The 21,875-nt window shown below is 36.1% G+C and overlaps 1 protein-coding gene across 1 annotated transcript in view; it reads right to left on the bottom strand.

Moving 5' to 3' along the window:
• Positions 1-500: 500 nt before the first annotated feature.
• The window catches only part of ENPP3 (ectonucleotide pyrophosphatase/phosphodiesterase 3), a gene marked incomplete at its 5' end in the record, with an annotated part of 62,812 nt that continues 41,437 nt past the window's right edge, over positions 501-21,875 (bottom strand). Inside the window, 7 exons of the mRNA XM_082668950.1 lie at positions 501-768; positions 6,855-7,011; positions 8,818-8,950; positions 9,690-9,767; positions 12,049-12,184; positions 18,497-18,651; positions 20,249-20,300. Of these exons, the coding sequence (XP_082525076.1) occupies positions 598-768; positions 6,855-7,011; positions 8,818-8,950; positions 9,690-9,767; positions 12,049-12,184; positions 18,497-18,651; positions 20,249-20,300 (882 nt within the window). The 3' untranslated portion in view covers positions 501-597. The remainder of the gene's footprint in view (positions 769-6,854; positions 7,012-8,817; positions 8,951-9,689; positions 9,768-12,048; positions 12,185-18,496; positions 18,652-20,248; positions 20,301-21,875) is intronic.

Here is a 21,875-nt window from a genome sequence, read left to right as displayed (position 1 = left end):
TCTCTTCATTTAACAATAGTCATACAGTCAATATGTAGATCAACTTCTTTCTTTATAGTAGTGGAATCGCATCCCATTGATTGCTTAAATAAACTCCATAATTTGCTCAACAAGTCTTTTAGGTTACCTTCTGGTCTTCGTAAAAGATGATATTTTCATGCATTTCATGCATATCTGTTGACACCACTTTTACAAATGAAATTACTGAATAAAGGTAATGTGTACTTTTTATTTTAATAAATATTGCCTGATTGCCAAGTATAAAAAGATTTATAACAAAACTGATGTAGAACTGATTCAAAAGGGAGACCTACTTCTCCTACTCTCCCTTCTATTTAGATAATGCTGGGAAGAAAAATATAGCCCAGGATTATAAGTGAGATAATACATATAATAAGCAAGGAACAACATAGCACAATCTCTGGCAAAAAAAGTGTAACTTTAAAATAATATGTTTTTATTGAAATGAAGAAGAGAAGAGAATAATGAAAATTATACAACATGGCGTTTAGAGGAGTCAAGGAAAAATAGAAAACTTTTACATTCTTCAGCAGAAAAAATCATTTACAGTTTGCCAAGGTTGTTTTATATATTAAGTTAAATAATGGTTTCAAATGTGGGCAAATATGTCTTTAGTTGCAAAATTTCAGAGACAGGCTGGAATTTTTCCTGATAAAAGTCAAGCCCAGTAAGAAGTTCCACATCACGGACCCGGGCAACATGTGCGTTGAATCTTTCTTCAATCCAAAGAGCTTCTGGTTTATTTCCCTGAAAAAGAAAAACAAAAGACTATTTTCCCTGGGGCATGATTTTTCATTAACAGAAAGATCTTTTATACCTTAGAAGTTGTCCTTTTTCCTGGGTTTTTTTGGTTGTTGTTGTTGCTTTTTTTTTTTTTTTTTTTGCGGTACTCGGGCCTCTGACTGTTGTGGCCTCTCCCGTTGCGGAGCACAGGCTCCGGAAGCGCAGGCTCAGCGGCCATGGCTCACGGGCCCAGCGCCACCAGGGAAGCCCACAGCCATTTTTATATTTACTTCAGATACAATTTTTTTAAAAAAATGAGACATTAAAGATGAAGTTAAGTCCCCACATTCCTCTACTCAGAGTTAATCGTTATCATGAGTCAGTGTGAATCCAGTTTGTGTTTTTACACTTTTACTGCACATCAGTATACAATATATAGCATTGATTTATGTTTTCAAATTTATAGAAATCATGTAAGTGGCATTCTATAATTACTTTTTCATTCAATATTATGTTTGTAATCTATTCATAGTGAAATATCTAGATCTAGTTAAGTCTTTTGTTTTTAGCTATGGTTTGTGGTAGCACAGGTTATTTTTTTCATTGCCACATTGCTAGTATTTTTGGCATTATAAATAATAGTGTCATGATAAATTACCACATGTCTTCTGTGTTCAAGAACATGAGTTTCTAGGATATAGAAATGGAATTGCTGGGTCATAGAGTACATGTAACTTTAACTTCACCAGATATTAAACCTAGCACTCCTCAAAGTGTTTATACCAATTTATAGTTCCATTGGCAATGGAGGATAATCCCCATTTCCCCACATCCTTACCAAACCATGATGTGAAATAGTGCTTTATCCCTGTTTAAGTGTTATTACCCTGAGTTATATTGAGTATCTTTTCAGATATTTCTTGGCCATTTGACTTTCAATAGGTTTTTAACTACATATAAAAAACAGTATAGTTTAAAATAGTATAATAAATAGTATAGTAAAAAAAATGTTTTATACTATATATACTGTATATATAAAGGTTAGTGCAATAATTTAGAGCCATGGATTTCTGTGAAATTCCTTATTCTTTATTTATTAATTTCCTGATATTCATATGATATTGCTAAATTTCCAGTTAAATTTTTTAAAAGTAAGAAAGTTTACAAGTTTGTTTAATTAGATGAGTCTGCTTAAATGACTTTCAGTTGACTTCAGCATACTGGTTCACTTGTTTTTTAAATATGCAAGATTAAAATAGGCAGGTACTATTTGAGCCAGAGGAAGTATAAGACAAAACCACTGTTTTGAACCTCTGAAGTATTTCTCCATGTGAGATTCATGAGGTGAGTTATTATTTTTTAAAATATATATGTGATGTACTAATATTAACTCATATTTCTAATGGGAATCCAATTCAGTCTTTTTTTCTTGCTTGCATTATTTCACATTTTAGTAACATTTAATAGTTTTGATGACGTTTTTCATAAAGTTTCCCCCCCATGGCTTTTATAACTCTATTTTCTCCCAGCTTATTTGGTATCCATCTAACTGAATGTTTAGGGAACACCTGACAGTCTTCGCTTTTTTAAAACTGCAATGAAATGATCTTAATGATCTTAAATGAAATGAAATGTACTTAAATGATCTTAAGTACAACATAATTATAACTAGGCAGGGGTGATACTCAAGCTACTCCATATCAGATAGTTCACCAGCACCAACCAATCTGAACAGAAGCCAGCTGTAGACAGCTGCTCTAGCTGTACCACTGCATCCCAAGAGAATAAAAGCCTTGTGTATATCAAGTTTTCATGAGCCATATTTAAATATATGCTTTTAGATATATATATATATAAAATTTGTTCGTTGATTACATATGTATTAGACCTGTTACATAAATAGAAGTATTGTATACACCTAAAATACAACTCAGTTTGTTAGTTTTTTGAGGCAATACCAGTTTCAGTATTTTTCTCCCCTAACCACCTCCTTAATCTCTTCCTTATTCACTTACAGTCTCGTTATCACTGCCATCACACTAACAAAACCATTTTGTCAAGGATGACCTAACAGTAGAATTTTTGTAAACCTTTCACTTAGCTATTACCCCAAGCTTCTAAAAGTTCCTTCTTTGTCTTCCATAGCTCTGCTTACTTGTTTGATGACACCTTCTGTTTCCTCAGCTGACTTTAGTTTTTTCTATCCTGGAAGAATAGACATTTTCCTCCATCTGATCTTTGGATCTCTTCTCTCTATTTTCTCCCCTTCAGAAATTTTATTTCACTCCCGTGATTTAATACCAAATCTATCTCTATAGTTCTGTTCTCTTCCAAGTTCCATACCTGTATTGTCTACCCCTAATTCTATTTACAGTACAACCGTGTACCCCCAATTGCATTTCCAATATATACTAAGTTACAATAATGATAGTCACTTGGAGTTATGGCAGCGTTCTCATTTATCTGACAGGAATTCAGCCATACAAAGTTGAGGGGAAAAAAAGAAAAAGGAGGAGGAAAGAAATGATGGAAGAACAAAGGAAGACATAAAATATATAAGGAAATAAGAATCTAGTTCCCTACATCAAGTGTGAGGTGGAATTGTGAATCTACCATTTCTACAACTGGTATCTGTTCCCTTAAACATTTTATAGTGCGAGTACCTTCCCCCCACTCAGTGATTAGAATATTTAAAAGTGCAGAATGTTCATACAACATGACGCTTAAAGAAAGCTTATTTCATTGGGTGCTTAAAGCACAATGACCTCTTCTAATGCTGGTGGAAATGTTGGCTGAATTGCACTTATTAGGGTACAGCTTGTGTATGTACAGTACTTTGTGGGTGATTTGATTCTGAGTGATTTTATCTGTAAACAATTTCACTTTATGTTGACTTTAGAATGTAATTGCTTAATAAAATGTGATTTCTTTATAATGGCTACCATTTGCTTACTATGTATTTAGAATTCTTAGGGGTTTATGTGAAATATCTTATTTAATTTTCAAAACAACATCATGAGGGGGTGATTTTTTTTATACATTTGAAGAAAGTGACACTCAGTTGTTTACCCAAAGAGGCCAAATCAGTAACTGAACCCAGATACTCAACTCCAAAACTCATGCATTTGCGTTCTATTCTATACTGCTTCTCACATACCCTCCTAGATATGCAACTAGTTTCTTTTTTATTTATTTATTTTTTTTGTGGCATGTGGGCCTCTCACTGTTGTGGCCTCTCCCGTTGCGGAGCACAGGCTTCGGACGCGCAGGCTCAGCGGCCATGGCTCACGGGCCCAGCCGCTCCGCGGCATGTGGGATCTTCCTGGACCGGGGCACGAACTCGTGTCCACTGCATCGGCAGGCGGACTCTCAACCACTGCGCCACCAGGGAAGCCCTCAACTAGTTTCTTAATCGGAAGACCACCAACAGCAAATGTATCCTTCCCAAAACAACTGATTGTCTTATATATTTCCTGGCCAATCACACCTAAATTTTCAGTCACCTTTGGCTCTATCCTCTCTTCCCTCCCTATATCTAATTGACAGTCACATCTTATTAATGTCACAATCTCTCTTATAATTATAGCTTGGTTTAAGTTTGTTTCATACTCATCATATTATGCCTCATTGTTATCTTTATAGATATCATAGTCTGATTACTATACTGCCAATTCCTTAAAATTTTGGAATATGTCCAATTTATTAGTGTTCATGTCTTATTCAATAGAGATGATGCCCTGTTAATTTTGAGATCATCTCCACATTGGATGTTCAGGGAAAGCTTCATATCATTTGTACTTTACCTTGAGGTGTAGGTGGAATTTTTAGCAGATGGAAAAGAAGGGCATTCTAGAAGAGACAAGAGCATGAGCAAGCACATGGAGGTAGGGAAAATCAAGGGGTGTTCAAGTAATTTCAAGAACCTCAGTTCGCCTGGAACTTAGGTCTGCAAAGTCAACTGAGGGTAAATGGTGAAGAGCCTTAAGTACAGGCTGGGAGATTTTTGTTTGTTTATTTTTGTAGTTTTATTCAGGGTAGATAGACAATCAAATGGATGAGAAAGGATGTCGTCATGAAAAACTAAATTTTAAGATGAGCAACTTGATAGTGAAATACAGAGGTGAAGGAGAGGAGGACAGGAGACAGTAAAACTACTTAAAATTCATTTTCAAAAGTCCTGATAGAAAACAATAAGGGCCTAGACCAGGGATAGCGAATCATTTCTTCTTTTCACACCCATTCTAACCAATCCAAAATGGCTATCTAGAACCTCTATGATAAAGAACTATTTATTCCTGGTTCAGTGGAAAAGAGCACCACACCCTATCAGTCACCAAAGTCTGCCACTGGAAGAGGAAGTGAAGAATGATGGCTTCCCCTTGTCTCAACTAAATAAACTTCTGACAGGACAAATAGGAAGAGATTCAACTACACAACATCTCCTGATAGCTTCTTGTTTGGAAACTCTTCCTCATTCTAGGACTATGAGTGACCCGCTGCTTAGCCTCTAAACTTTGCCATCCATCTTGAGTCACTGAAAGCAACCATTCAACACTCAAGTTCAAATCCTATCTTCAAGACTCAGCTAGAATGTCGCCTTCCTTACCAGAAAGTATTTTTCTTTTGAAATCCTACTACATTTTATCTGTCCCTCTTTGTGCCACTTATTTTTCTTTCTTTTATTTTACTAGGCTTCTAAGTGATAGACAATGAGCCTTTTCTGCTAGAATTCACATCTGATTTATCTGTGTATTGCCCATAGCACACAGTATGGTGAAGGCAGTTATGTGTTGAACAGATGAAAGAATAGAGATGAATCCCAACCTGGCTTAGAACCTAAGCTTTAACTTCCATCTCTACTAGCTCATGGGATTTTCCATGTGAACACCCATTTCTACAAACCAGATGTACCTACACTTAATTATCCTACCTACCTGCCAAAACAGTTCTCATTCCTAACTTCCCTCTTTTTTTTCCCCTAATTACCTGCATTTAAAATCTCTGATTCAGCTTTGAGTCTCCCTCTTCCTTTGGTTCTTGCATCCAGCCAGTTGCCAAGTCCCTCCCTTCTTCATTTCCTCCACAGAAGAGTCTTCCTAATCCTTTCAATCTGTTCAAATTCCGCCCATCCTTCAGGGCTCAGCCCTTCTGCCACCTCAATTTATGTAACCTTTATTTGTTATTCCAGCCAAAGTGTTTTGAATTTGAAACACTAAATACTTACAACAGTATTTGACAATGAATCCCAACTTTGTAATGTCTCTTACTTCTAATTTTTAAAATAATTCTTATATGATCGACTGGCCCATTTATGTGTCTGTATCTCATTTATATATCAAAGTTATATATGAACTCCTTGAGGGCAGAGACAATGTATTCTTCCTTGGTGCATTCTAAAAAGCTTCTATCGTGATAGTGTTTACTTAATAGGTATTCAATATATTCGCTGAATGACTTCAGTAAAACCCAATTACCAGAATACATATGTTTTTCTATAAAGAACATATATGAAGTTGAAGTAACTATTTACATATAATTTGCCTTGATCCAAAAGGTTTTGAGGTGGCCTAATACATGATGTTAAAAAAGGAATGTTATTCGAGCTAACTTATTTTGTAAATACATATATGTATATATGTATTTAGGTAAATATATATACACATATATATACATACTATATATATATATGTATTTTCAGACCTCATGTTTTAAGTTGATGGAATTTTTATATTTACATATTCATTTAAGAAACATTAATTTAGTGCCAACTTTGGGACAGAACCTTAAGGTTTGCATTCAGAATAAAAAGCCTAATAAGATACAACCCCTTTCCTTATTAGTGAATGTGAATAAAATATATCTAAATAAAATATATGACATGCATATATAAACACATGTTCATGTAAGCATATACATGTTTAAATTGATATTAATTACATAGAGATCAACAGTCTAAGGAAAAGTTCAAAACTGAGGTCATATTTACTACAACTCTAACCCATGAAACACCTAAAAAATATACTGTAGTCAGAGCCACTTTTATGAAAGCCCAGATGAGCTCTGACTAATCATTTCCTCAGGGCCCAGGGCCTCTCCAGGAGCATACTCACGGGACAGCTCTCCACGTTGGTAGGTCGGTGAGGGATGACAAAGGGTAAGACGTCCAACCACCCAGGGCAGGCGTTGGGGGTTTGGCTCTTATTTTTACAACTGGTCAACACCACGAAGTAGTGTGTTGGGATGGGAACACTGGTGTTGACTACATATCTAAAAACATAATTGAAAAGATTTGATGTTATTATACTTTTGCTTCTGAAGATTAGAAATGTCTTTTTATATTTTTAAAGAAATGTCAAAGTAAAATTATAGTAAAAGAAAGTAAATAAATAGAAAATACAAAATCTTACCACACATTTTTAAACCTTAATGAGTCTGAATCAAGATTATAGAAGTCCAAGCCTGGTCATTTTAACATCATGGGAAAATATTAAAATACAATGAAAAGCAGAGCATGGTATTCTGCCTCCTAGCTTTGTTGACTTGTACATCACAGTGACGTTTCCTAGTAGAGTAGGGGCTGGAAATGAAGGAGCTGGGATTTCAGCTGTAGCTGCGCACTTCTACTAGTCGTTTGGATGTGTACTAATCCTCTAATAGTCTATGACTTTCTAACTTTCCTCAACTTTAACATGGAGGTTTTCTTATGCTACCAACTTCGCAGCATAGACAGGGACAAATCCATACAACTGATACGACAGTCCTTTAGTCTCAGATAACAAACATGAAAGTGCTTTTAAAAGTTTCAAATGCAAAATAAAGGTAAGCTATTAGTATGAGTCCACTAAAAGGAAAATGAACTGGTATAAGTAGTAATGTATTACTGTGATTTAGAATCAGAGCTAGACTGTCTGGGTTCTGGCTTTACTACTTAGCTGTGGAACTTAGACAAGTTAGTTAACCTCTCTGTGCCTCAGTTTCCTTTTCTAAATGGGAACTAATGGAATCTAACATGTGGATGTTTTTCAGATTAAATGAAGTATCTGTAAATTCTTAGAAGCATACCTAGCATGGAGTAAAGTGCTATCAAATTGTTTGCTAGGATTATTAAATGGTGAAAGACAGGATCAATAAACACTGAAATAAGGACAAGACAAACAAAATTTAAGGCCACACTTAGTGATGATGAATGTTATCTTATCAGAAGGTATGAGTAGAAATCATTGCTTTACATAATCTAGGCTTAGTACCATAGTTCAGTACTGTCCATTTTGATAATAAAGAGAAATCATGGATGACACTTCTAAAACTCTCTATTCCTGTGTGCTGAGTTCAAAAGTAATTCTTAGCAACATGTATGACCAGGTTTAGTCCAAAGATGTACAGTTTAGTAGGACTAGTTTTCTATAGGAAGCCTACACTATCTCCTGGGAGATACTATTATGAATCATCCACTATCCAAAATATTGGGTAGTATTTTGTTTTTGTTTTGGGCGGTACGCGGGCCTCTCACTGTTGTGGCCTCTCCCGTTGCGGAGCACAGGCTTCGGACGCGCAGGCTCAGCGGCCATGGCTCACGGGCCCAGCCGCTCCGCGGCACGTGGGATCTTCCCGGACGGGGGCACAAACCCGTGTCCCCTGCATCGGCAGGCTGACTCTCAACCACTGCGCCACCAGGGAAGCCCTGGGCAGTATTTTGAATAGTCACTTCTTGATTTTTTTTTATTTATTGCTGAACTGGTTCTCTGTTTACTGATAGCGCAGTGAGTCTTCCCTACCTCCTTAACCTTGACAAAACCACGTTTTCCCTTTCACATTAGTTTAGAAATTATCCAAATAAAAATTTTTCTAACTATTCCTGGACATTTTTTTCTTTGCCTATTAGTTTAAATCTTTGCCATATAAAAATTTTGCTAAATATTTAGATAGACTAATTGAAAATAGTCAACAATTGCATCTCTATATAAATATGTTATGTAATGTTTAGAATACTGAGTTTTAATTTTAAATATTGAGGTTTCCCCTTACGATACCCTATTGCCAGATCAAAAGTCCATTTTGTTTCAAATTACTTACTCTGTAATTTCATCTGGAGTATCAAAATGACCATCGTAATTATAATCAAATATTGGTCCACTAACCACATTGACTCCATTTCTTTCCATGGCATGCTTTATAAGAAGAACGCTATGGAAGTAATTCCACATTGCTAAAAATAAAAGAATAAATCGTTAAAAATGTCTGCCTCTATTGAACATGGAAATATTTTCTATTATAAACAGGTACTTTTAAATAGCATCCAATTCTGCTTTAATACTTGTCAGCGGTCATTGAGTAATACTGCAAAATAGTCTATGCAACAAAAATAAACAGCCACACCCATGATAGCTTTTTGTTGCTGATGTAGTTACAGTCTCAAAATTACAGTTAAATATGTCTCCAAATGCCTCCCTAGGGCTGAGCTGCTTTGGGGACTGTATTAAAAAATGGTCAGAACACACATACTGCCTTATTAATTGTGACTCTAGGGACAAACACTTTTCATTTATTTATGGTGAGTATCAGTAAAATTTTATTTTGTGGTTAGCTCTTTACAGTAAAATTAGGATTAAAAAATTATCAAAATTCTAGCAACAAGTCACCCAAAGTTGAAGTAAGTTGAAAAGAATTTACGTTAGACATCCTTCCTGTTTCAATATTTAAAACATTAGAACAGGGACTTCCCTGGAGGTCCAGTGGTTAAGACTCCATGCTTCCATTGCAGGGGGCGCGGGTTCAATCCCTGGTCGGGGAAATAATATCCCACATGCCACAAGGTGCGGCCAAAAAAAAAAATTAGAACAAAATGACTGATAACAAGAACAAATTGCAATAAAATATGTGTTTAGTTTAGAAGTTCAAAGAGTCACTTGGGTGTTTTAAAATTAATAATCTAAGTATATACTTACTTTTGAATGCTTCATACATAGGGACCAAATTACTTGTAATTAAAGCATCATATTGACTATCAGAAGTTCTATTGTTTGCTGCAAAACAAATGAATTTTATTAAGTCTAGCTATAAGAGAAAGTATGACATTCCACATAATAGGCCCATTAGTATTACACATACTAATGTAAATTTATTAACACACAAAACACAGAGATACAAAGCACTCTCCAGTGGAAGTCATCAATAATGCAGGCAGTTTTATGCATTTGATTGATACCTATAGTGGGCTGGTGACCCTCAAGAAGGTAGGTCCACGTCCTAACACCCCATTACCTCTGAATGTGATAGGTAGGAAAGTAGTGTCTTTGCAGATGCAATTAAAAGTTCAAGATGAGATTATCCTGGATTTAGGGTGGGTTCTAAATCCAGTGACTGGTGTCCTACAAGGAGAAGGAGGATTGAGAAGAGGAGAGACTCAGGGGAGAAAGCTATGCGAAGATGGAGGCAGAAATTGGATGCAACTACAAGCCAAGCAACACCTGGAGCCCCCAGATGCTGGAAGAGGTAAAGAAGGATTCTACACTAGATTCTCTCTTGCAAAGGGAGCGTGGCCCTGTCAACACCCTGATTTCAGACTTCTGGCCTCTAGAACTTTGAGAGAATAAGCCTCTGTTGTTTTAAGCCACCAAGTTTGTGGGTAATTTGTTACAGCAGTCTCTAGAAAACAAATATAATACCGATAGGAAAGCATCATTATTGAATATACATAAAATAATAATGCTATGATAAATAACTCTTCCAAAGTAAAATTTTCTTAAGAAAGTGGGTTTTAACTCAGTGAAGACTGCTGACAGCACCACAAATGGTTGGCTTTGAAGACACATGGACTAGAGGAGTGTGTGCTGAGCCTGTGCGCTCTGGAACCAGACTGCCCGGGTTGGAATCCCAGCTCCACTGCCCGCCAGCTGACCCACCTGGGCAAAGCGCTATGTCCCTCTGTACTTCATTTGTCTCATGGCATCTCTCTCACTGAAATATTGTGAGGATTTAAACTGCTGCAAGCCTATGAATGTTTATTATAATGTTTTTTATATTTAAACTACCCTTGGCTACCTTAACTAATACTCAAATGAAAGGCCAATGTATGGGAACCAAAAGGCCAGGAGAGGCAAGATTGTTTTGTCTTTTTCTTCAAGATTTCACATGCTACTCACGGTCCTCAGATCCTCTACAAGCCTTTTCTACTTGTTAAACTAAACTTTGAAAGTTGTAAAGTCAATGAACATAACATTACCTTCTTTTCAGGAAACATAAGAATCTGCTTATAATGGAAATGCTAACAATTTGTAATGGAGAGTTAGAAGGTGGTTTCATTCAATCCTTAATATTTTTTGAGACAAGCTGATTAGTTTTTCACTTCATTTCCTTGTCAAGACAAACATTTATAAATCAACCAATATCTTAGGGCTTAACAGATACAATTTTATAATGCCAATTTAAAATTTTTTATTAATAAAATGTTGCAACTATTTAAGGATTATCCTAGGGTTTACATAAATTTGGTGGCGCTCTAATTGTCTCTAGATATTGTAACAAGATATACCAGTTTATTATCCTAATTCTCTGTTAGGAATTTTACATTGATGTGCTACTTGCTTTCACTAGGCCTTTTTTTCCCACTATAAATCTCAGAACCTCTAAATTATAAATCTCTAAATTGACCTCTTTGGTCATGGCTTCCGGAAAAATGGAGCCAAATATCTGGAGAAAACCCATTCTCAGAAGCTGAAATTGTTGAAAATCTCATGAGTAAATCAAGGAAATGACAATCCCTGCTGAACAGAGAAGAGATTTGGGTTTTAAAAAAATCACAATGGCTTTTGCACGTTCCCAAGAGAGAAGCTTCCTGAAAAAATACTTCAAGTTTATTCAGCTGCTTAATCCATATAAAGCTGTTGGATATACAGCCTGAGCGAGAGGCCCCAATTCCAGCCTGATTTGTCTTCACAGTCACAGCGGCATTCTCAATGCAAGCCTTAGCTTGGCCAGTCACCAGAAAAAAAAAAAAAATGTTTTTTAGACGCTTGTGTCCCTCTCCAAAGAATCTTCAGTTTTAGAATTAAACTTAAACCTGCCGAACTCTCTGAACATCTGGGCCAGATTAGAGCTGATGTGTGGTTCCCAGTTCAAAATTTATTAGTCTTTATTATAGCTGTTGCACTGCTCCAGGCCAGTCCACAATCACTGGAAGCCTCCTGGGCCGCTAGTTTAGCCCAAGCAGGTAGTTTTGGTGGGGAGCATATGTTTAGGGCACATGCCCACATCCAGCTGATGAGGGCTTTCTAAGCTGCTGCTCTAAAAAAGAGTTATACAAACCAGGAGGATAGAGGAAGCCGTGGGTGATATTCTTGTCTGCTAAAGAGAAGGAACAATTTTGGCTCTCAGAAGGAGCAATCCTGACATCAGCCCGCAGACAGTCTGGGACAGTGGGAGGAAGAGGCGATGTGTCTCCCTGCTGAAAGAGAGAAAAGAAAAAAAAAAATGACGCCCACATTGTGGCTCACCCATCGCCTTACTTGGGTTGTAACTTCCCTAGAATGTTTTTCATTTAACCTTTTCTTATTTTGTTAGTGAATCAGGTCTACGCAAGCAATGGAAATGGATGTCTTCAGCAATGTTTTCTTCTGTGGTTCCCTTCTGGTTAGGGACATGGGAAGGGCAAATCAAATACACCTTGGAAAGGAATATTTGCAGGTTAAAACCTGAATTGAGTGCACAGGGATAATGGGAGCTACTGCTAAAAACCCAAATCTATTTCAGGCTCTAACTTTAGGTGGTGATATATACTGTGTTTGCAAATAAAAATTGAAAATAAAATATAAACTATTTTTAAAATACAGATATGACTTAAGGATAATATTCTTCAGTTGAGCAAGAACTTCTAATTAACCTAAGATTAACTCAAAGAAGCTGTAGTTGTATAAATTTACTTATTTGGGGATTTTAATAAATTTGTAGCTATGCTTTATTCCTCTTGAAATATAGGAATATATTTTTATAATTTTCTTTGCAACTTTAAAGACTAATACAATAATTTATTTACTAGCAGGCATCTATAAACGCACTGCCTAAGTACTTAAGGTAATACAGTATTACATAATCATATTTTGATGAGCATACAATTATGAGTATGTAAACATTTTGCTATTCATTTAATTTTTTCAGAAATTCTGATTTATATGCCCTCTACTGCCCACAACATATATATTTCTTTAAAAATTATTTTATAATTTATAAAAAAGAAGATTAAATTAAATTAGAATGTTCTTCCTCTAGTCACTATATTGTGCTAAAAGCAATAAGTAGCTATGGTGTCTAAAACATATGTGGTAATTATTTTATAATATGTGCACATATCAAATCATCACATTGTACACGTTGTAAACTTACACAATGTTATATGTCAATTATATCTCAATAAAGGTGGGGAAAAATAAATAAATAAAATGTACAAGATCAATTCACAAAGGAAAAGGCAGCATACACTGTGTGCTATATTCATAGGCAGGAGAGCTCCATGATGAGATATAGGACAGGAAGGAGATGAAGAGGAGGGGAAACACAAGCAGAGGATGTATGCCTAACATGCTGCAACACTCCAGTTGGAAAACACTATACAGCAGTGGAGTAAATTTCTCAACTTGATTGTACACAAACATTTATCTCTGCTCCCCTCTGAAATCCCATTAAAAGAACAGTAATGATGAAGACACATAAGAGATGATAAGAAATTTTCAGAAACTGGAAGTCAGATAAGCATATGTGTTTACTACTGTCACCTTGACTTGGTAAACCAGTAAACACTGATAACAAAGAGCCTCTGGTTGGGAAAAACTCAAAGAAACTGATTCCTTCTGTAGAACACCAGAAGCGTAGAACTTGGAGTCTCCTAAAGACAGGGGATGTATGTAAAGTTGGAAAGAAGAGGATAGGTTGAAAGTCTGTAAAAGAGGCCAGACAGAAGCTTTACTCACTGGGGAGGTTGATCCAAAGAGACAACCAGACTAAAGGACACAAGGCACCCTGGAAAGCAGGTGAAAGCAATGGAATTAAATTTTAAAATCTATGTACTGAATGGTAAGATTCTCTCCAGTCTCATCACCCCCGTGTATGTTGGTTCACATGAGAAGTGTCCTTTCTTTGAAAAACAAACCAGCCTGAAAAGAAAACTAGGTACAATTGGGAGTCCCCAACAAAATGTCTGGCTCTCCTCCTGATTAACCTGTAATGAAGCTTATCAGCTGGCAAGCTCAGCCCTGTAGCTTAATGCCTCACCCTTAAACTATGAGCTGACAGCCAAGGACCACCAGATATGCATTGGGGTTGGGGAGAGGAACCAAGAAGAAAAAGAGACAATACAGACAGCAGAAGAAAACTCACTTCTCACAGAGATGAGAGTATGTATGTCATCCATAGAGAAAGAGCAGAAAGCATTTAAAAAGGAAAGAGATAACAGAAAGAGCTCTTGGGATTTAAAAATATGACAGCAGAAATAAAATTTTCAATAAGCTCTAGAAAATGAAATTACAGATATTTCTCAAAAAGTGAATTAAAGACAAGAGATGGAAAGAAGAAAGGCAAATATAAACACATTAGAAGTCTAATGTTCTATTAATTTTGAAGAAAAACTGTTTCTAAAATTCTAAAGCTAAGCCCTCAATTAAGCATATAGATAGAATAATAAAAACACTTTGAGATGCACAAAGTCTCAAATATGTATCTTCTCTTCTTCCTTTCTTAGGAAGCTCCTCAGTGATCTAGTGACCAAAACAAGGAGTAGACCAAGAAATATGAAGATATTAGTATTAGATGCAGTGTATCCACTCCCACCATTTATTTCATTCTCCTTCTGGTGCAGATACTAGAAAGCTAAAAACATTTGTTTATATTCCTTCAAAAACATAGAGTGAACAATTCTGAATGACAAGGTTTCTTCACTTAGTGTAAAGGGACACATAGAGACGATGCAAAGTGGGAGAACTAGGGAGATTGACAGCCGACCCAGTCAGCCCTATAGACACCCAGACTATTGTGAGTTGATGTTTCCTACCACACACCTTACCATTTTACTTCAAGAAATATATAATATATGAATGCAGCCATTGATGCATTTTCCACAATATAAGGAAAGTGAAATGCCTATATTCAAGAGTTAAAATCATAAAAATCTTAAGGAGGGAAGTTTATTGTAATTTTAATGTGCCTGCAGCTATGGAAGTTGTGCTCTAACAATTCAGTTGGGCAAAATGTTTACTATTTTCTCAAAGTGGCATAGACTTTGGGTTGGGAGAAAAGGACCAGGATGTATTTAGTCAGAAAGTACTAAAAAAAAGTTACACGTTTTCTGCTAACTGAAAATGTTAGATGTGTTTCTTATATATCAAACTTGAACCCCCAAATATAAATACATCAAGACTGGGAAAGACAGGCTATGGCCTACTTTATAAAGGTGAGATCATGCAGTAGGCAGCTCTCTAGAAGGATGGAGGGGAGGTATAGTCACATCATTTCTGAATCTTGGGCTCTTGAGAAAAGGCATAGTGAACTACCACCTTACTACCCCACCACTCCCCTACAGACACACACACATACACACACACACACACACACACACACACACACACTCACAAATAGTTTCATCCTTCCATCTGTTCAGAGTTCCTTAGAGTTTTTTAAGCCAGGGGATAGAAAGTCAGGAAAACAATAAATAGAATTCAGACACTCAGATGAAATCTGAACCCTAGCTCTCAAAATTCTTCGAGGGAAGTAGATGATAAGCACAGACAGGAAAGTGAGATACTTTCATTTCTAGTCTGGTATGGAGACAAAATAGAACTTAAACAAGAGATAAAGCTATTTTTATTGAAGTTATATAGACTCTCCTTATCTGTAGACTGAATGTCAAAGCTAAAACATATTTATTTGAAGATTGGATAATTGTGATCTTGCCTTATGGTAAGGATAATTATACACGTTTAAATTATTTTTCTGGTTGTGATTTTTTTTCTATAGGGAAAAATATTTCTTATAGTGCAAAAAACAAAAACAAACCTTTTGCAATACACAATAATGTCCCTAGTTTTTAAAGACTCACAAAACACATTTGGGTCATAATTTACAATATCAGTGCTAACAAGCTTTAGAAACAAAAAAGACTTTGTAAAAATTTAGTTATGGGAGATTTTTCAAAGTGTACTAGATTTTCTTCTCTGAAAAAGCCCTTCAACTTCATATTCAATTTCTGAATTAGATATGCTAAATAATTGTAATTCTTGCTATTATTTTTAATTTTCCACCTAACAACATAAAAAACAATTCTCATCTTCCTACTGAGGAGGGCCAGAAGCAAAACCCTTATACAGTCTGATCAACCTTAATGGTTTTGAAGCAATTGCTGTAGGACCGTGATTTCAAATCACAGCTACTTCCCCCAAACTCTTCTGAGATAATAACAACAACAACAATTAGAAAACCCACCAAAACCACAGAAAAACAAAAGTTCCATAAAACTTAAAGACACAAGCCAATTGGATCCATGCTCCAAAAAGTGCTTATGTAAAGTCTGATTTTTCAGACACAGAGATGATTTATAACATTTCTATGTGAATCTCAAAACATCCTTGTATGTAATTTTCTTGAACCACGACATACTAACAGAGCAATTTCTGAATTAGAAAGCAGAAAATTGCTAGAATTCCATCCTCTCACATGGAAGGAGAAATACACAAGTAGTTCTGTGGGATCCTGAAAGGACAGGAACTTTGGGTAACAAAGAAGCTAGTTTTAAAACAATAACAAAAAAAGAATTGTACTAAACTCTTAGTCTGAGACCACTTGAAATCTCTCTGCCTTTGGTTTCCGTTAAAGCTCATATAAATTCAGGAATGCAAGACAGCAGGGGAAAGTATTAAACACATAAACATTCCCCTTAACTCCACATAATCCCTGGTACCTGGACTTTTCAAAATAGAGAATTGAATAATAAAACTGGCCTTGAATATACTGCCCCTCTCAAAATCAAAAACAAAATAGAAATTATTTTAAGGAATAAATAACTTCATATTATTGTTTCATAGTACGCTTCATAGCATGTTGAAGAAAATCACAGACAACTGAACACTGTGCATATTAAGAAAGTGATGTTACCATTAACCATACATATGAACTCAGGTAACTTTGTAAAATATTTGCTCACGTTGGAAAACAACATTAGTGCTCTCCTACCACTGACCACAATTAAACCATTGTCAGCGGGAGAGTTGACTTTCAGAACACATAAAGCCATAATTAGTAGTGGCAAAATATGCTTATTCCAGAAATCTTGAATTGGAACACGAAGAGTAAATAAACTGGATACAACCAATCATTTCCTTTCCATAAAAAGAGATGGAAGATCTGTACCCTTAACAAGAACAGTAATAGGTAGGGGTTTGTCATCAGAATCTTTGTATATAAAATACTAAGATTTTTCTCTACAAAAACAGCTTCCTGATTATTTATTTACCCTTCTGGTTGGAAGTACTGCTTCATCTTTAGTTCTTTAAAAATAATGGTTGGGATTAATTTATCTGATGCATTCACTCAATAACCATTTACTGGGCAGCGGTACTGTGCCGGGGAATATGTTAAATAAAACCATTCCTGCCATGAAGGAGTGTTTGGGCTGATTTTTGGCAGACTTTGATTTTTGCTTTAATTTACATTTCCCTGATTGCTAATAAGTTTCATATCCTTTGGTTCATATCCTTTGCCCATTTATTAACTAAGATGCTTGCCATTCTCTTGTTTATTGGTAGAAATTTACTAGCCATTCCGGATCCTAATTAGTATTCTGTATACTCATCACTTGTTTCTTACGTGCAGTGCAAATATATTGTCCCAGCCATAAGTTCATTTTTTTGGTCACACATTAATGTTAATGTAGTAAATTAATCAGTTTCCTCTACGTAATTTTTGTTTTTGTTGTTGTTCTGTGTGCTAAGAAATCCTTCTCTATCCTGAGGTCATAAAAATATACACAAAGGAAAATATGGATTTGCTGTTCACATTTAGGTCTATAAATTCACCATCAATTTAATTTTGTATGTGGTGTGAAGTAGGGATCTAATATTTCTTTTTCTTATGGTAGCCAATTGTCCCGGTGACATTAATTGAAAAGGAGTTTGCCAGATAGTGAAAGAGGTAAGAGGATTTAAACAATTGGATTCTCAACCTCAATCTGCAGAGACCTGTAACATAGGACACCTATACATGTAAGTCTAGCCTGGCTTCTTAGAGTACTAGATCCTTTAGGGAAGGATTACCTCTTATTCACATTGTGTTTACTGTACCTACCATGGTACACAGCAGATAGTATAATATTTTAAAGTAATCAAATAAATAACAAAACCCTTTATAACTTAGTCACCATCACCTTTTACGTGCACCCACCATATACTTGGGAAATACCAAATGAAATGTATGCCTCTGTACTTCCTGTTGCTTCTCTTTGAAATCTTCTTTTCTACCTGCCATACCAATTAACCAGTTGGCCTGTAAACACTCTGCTTTCTCCAGGCAAAACACAATGTATTCCTCTTTTGCACCCATGTAGCACCTACAAGTACTTGTAAGTAAAACCTGGGACATTGTCTTATCAATACAAGCCACAGGTCCATTGAGCTCCCTTTGGGATCTCTACTGCAAATCAAAATTCAACTTTTAGTATAGTAAAGAACTACAATTTCTTTCCAGCCTGTGTGAATCAATGGACACAGGAACTTACCGGTTTAGGGACTGTATATGAACTCCAAAGGGGCATCCTGCTAGTTTTGTCAAATCCACTGACATATTCCCTGTGATAAAGAAGACAGAGTTCCTTGTTCTTCTGTATAACCCTGGGCCTTCCAAATGGCAAATTTAGTTTCTCTGTTGTTTTTACTAAAATAAAAATAATATAAAATAAAAATGTGAAAATTAGCAAATGTTTCTATGTATAGTAACTACCCATCTCTGATGGATTATTATTTTCCAGGTACTCTGATAACTATTTTACATATGTAACCTCTTTTAAGTCTTACAACAACCCTATGAGGTAGGTGTTATTATTCCATTCTATAAATTATAAAACTAAGGCTTAGATAAATTACTTAGCTAAACAGCTAATAGTTCACAAGACATATCCGAAGAGATAAAACTTTAAAATCAAAAGCACATACTTTATAACAAAGATGACTTACTTTCGTAATTGTCCTAGGAAAGAAATTGGAATTTTATTAAAAGTATGCCTACTGTATTTATTCATTTTTAATTATCTGCCATTAGTCTAAATTCCACCAATTACTGATGGTTAAAAAATGTGCAGAGTATTCATGCCATGGAATAACACTCAGTAGATTATAAGAAGATTGTCAAAACAGCCAACGTATTTACTGAACTGTTACTGTGTGCCAGGCACCATTCTAAGTACACACGTATGTTAACTCATTTAGTCTTCATAACAACTCTAAAAGTAGGTATTTCCATTTTACAATGATGAAACAGGCCTAGAGAGCTCAATACAAGAATACTTGAAAGATAACAGGTTGATTGTAGTTAATAACACAGTATTGCACATTTGAAAGTCACTAAGAGAGTAAATCTTAAAAACCCTCATCACAAGAAAAAAAAAGTTTTTATAACTATGTATGGGGACAGATGTTAACTAGACTTACTGTGGTGGTCATTTTGCAATATATACAAATATTGAATCATTATATTGTACACTTGAAACTAATAAAATGTTATACGTCAATTATACTTCAGTTAAAAAATTTTTAAAGTAAAAAATAAAAGGGATAACAGGTAATAATCATATTGCTCCAGGGCAGACACTGTTCTACATTCTTTCCATGGGTTAGCTCTTTTTTTTTAATTTTTATTTTATGTCAGAGCATAGTTGATTAACAATGTTGTGTTAGTTTCAGGTGTGCAGCAAAGCGATTCAGTTATACATATATTCATGCATTTATTCTTTTTCAAATTCTTTTCCCATTTAGGTTATTACAGAATATTGAGTAGCATTCCCTGTGCTATACAGTAGGTTCTCGTTGGTTATCTATTTTAAATATAGCAGTGTGTACATATCAAGGATTAACTCTTTCAATCTTTTCAACTACGTGAGGTGAGTACCATTATTATGGAAGAGACTGAGGCACAGAGAGGTTAAGTAATTTGGCCCAGCTTACACAGAGGGGAAGAAGTAGACATAGGACTTAAACCCAGGCAGTTTGTCTCTTCACATCTAAAAAAGTGAATAGGGAACTGTAGACAACGCACCACCATTTCAAGGAATTGCTGAGTGCTTGAGACCATCATAACTATTCCATGCTGCTACTGTTGTTATTAGACCTGGGGCATTTTTCCCTCTTATATATTGGCAAGAAAATCTTTATGTTCAAAAGAACCTGTAAGCTTATTTTGGAGAACCTCCAAAAGGCAATGTGGCATTCTGTTAGGTCTAAACATCGAAGACTTAACGTGCTTTCTATTGACCTACTTTCAGCTTGGGTGAGATTTAGCATTTGATTCACGCGGTCAAGGTCAGCACTCTGCAAGATAACGTGGGAGATGGGGAGAAAGTGAATCATAGTAACAACACATGTTTTAAAAGGTGATCAAGATTATTTCTGCAGTAGTCACATGAATGTTTTACTACAGAACAAAAAAGCCAGACTAACTTGAGTTTAAATTCCAGTTCTGCCACTACCTCAGAAATATAGAGACATTGCTACTCCCAGGAATACATTTGTTGTGTGGGAGTCTGCAAAGATGTAATTGATGATGGGGCAGATCATTCTGACCGTGCTGGAATCAATTACTAAGTTGGGATGACAACATCCCAGGGTTTCTCAAGCTTTTATATATATATATATATATATATATATATATATATATATATATATATATATATATATATACACACACACACACACACACACACACATACACACACGAAACTCCCTTGAGAGTCTTGCTAAAATGTACATTCTGATTCAGTGTGAGCCCAAGCTCAGGGGGGCCTGAGATTCTGCATCTCCAATGAGCTTGCAAGTGATGCAGATGCTGATCCTGGGACCACACTGAGCAGGAAGGGACCTTCCTTACAAAGAAGAACTTGGGGTTTGCAGTCACATAGACCGAGCTTCTGTGACACTGGACAATTTACCTAACTTTTCGGAGCCCTCTTTATCTCTAAAGTGGGGAAGAAAACACCCACTTTATAATATTTATTATTATTACTTTAAATAGTGGTTCCATTGAGGTTATCTGGAGCAGTAGGAAACCCACACATTTACTCTGATTTTCAGGATGGATTTGATTTTTACTGGGAAGTTTAGACTTTTGCCCTTTTAAATCTTTTTTGGTTGGTAATTTACTTATGCATTTATTTCTGTGATATGATGTTACTTTGAGGATCAGAGAATGGAAAGCCTTCCCTGACCCCTGGCTCTAAGAAACAATTCTTACCTGAGGCAGCTGGTGTTTATTTAGCTTTACAGCCACCCTCGGGACTTGGCATCAAATGCACCTCGACATTAGCTTTAGCTTGATGGAGTCCCGATAGTGGGCTCCAATTCCATTCCGATATCCCAGCCCCACCCATGTGCTTTAATTCTCACAGCGGGGCTTGGTCCTTGCATTCTGAGCTCCTGTTCTGATTGCTTGCCTTTGGGAGACCCCTCTTAGCACTGGAATCTCACCTGGCTGAGAGTCTCCTGGGATCTGAAATCCTGCTGCTGAACTCAGCTGGGCATCTGATCCACTAAAAAGACCTTCCCAATGCTGACTGTCTGTCAGGCAGCCTCCAAGCGTCCTCTCATCAAAGGGTTCTTCACTACTACCCAGAAGAATACCTCCCACTTTAAATGCTAGGCTTCCTGCTGAGCAGACTCCGCAGCACCTACCCTAGTGGGTGTGTCAGATGCCAGATCTCAGTCCCTGCCCCCGCGGGCTATTTCTGCTCTGAAATAACCGAGTATGACCATCTGATTCTTAAGCTGTAAGAAAGATGGTTGATGAGGGAAATCAAAGAGAGCCCCAGGATTCCACTGTTTTGAACGATTACGGACAGTTAGCTCACCGTGGATTAACAATTGCCAAGTAGTGCTTTCCAGCTTACAAAA

Source organism: Grampus griseus (genome assembly GCF_964374135.1).
Source record: "Grampus griseus genome assembly, chromosome: 13".
Lineage (NCBI taxonomy): Eukaryota > Metazoa > Chordata > Mammalia > Artiodactyla > Delphinidae > Grampus > Grampus griseus.
This window is presented reverse-complemented; position numbering and strand designations above follow the sequence as displayed.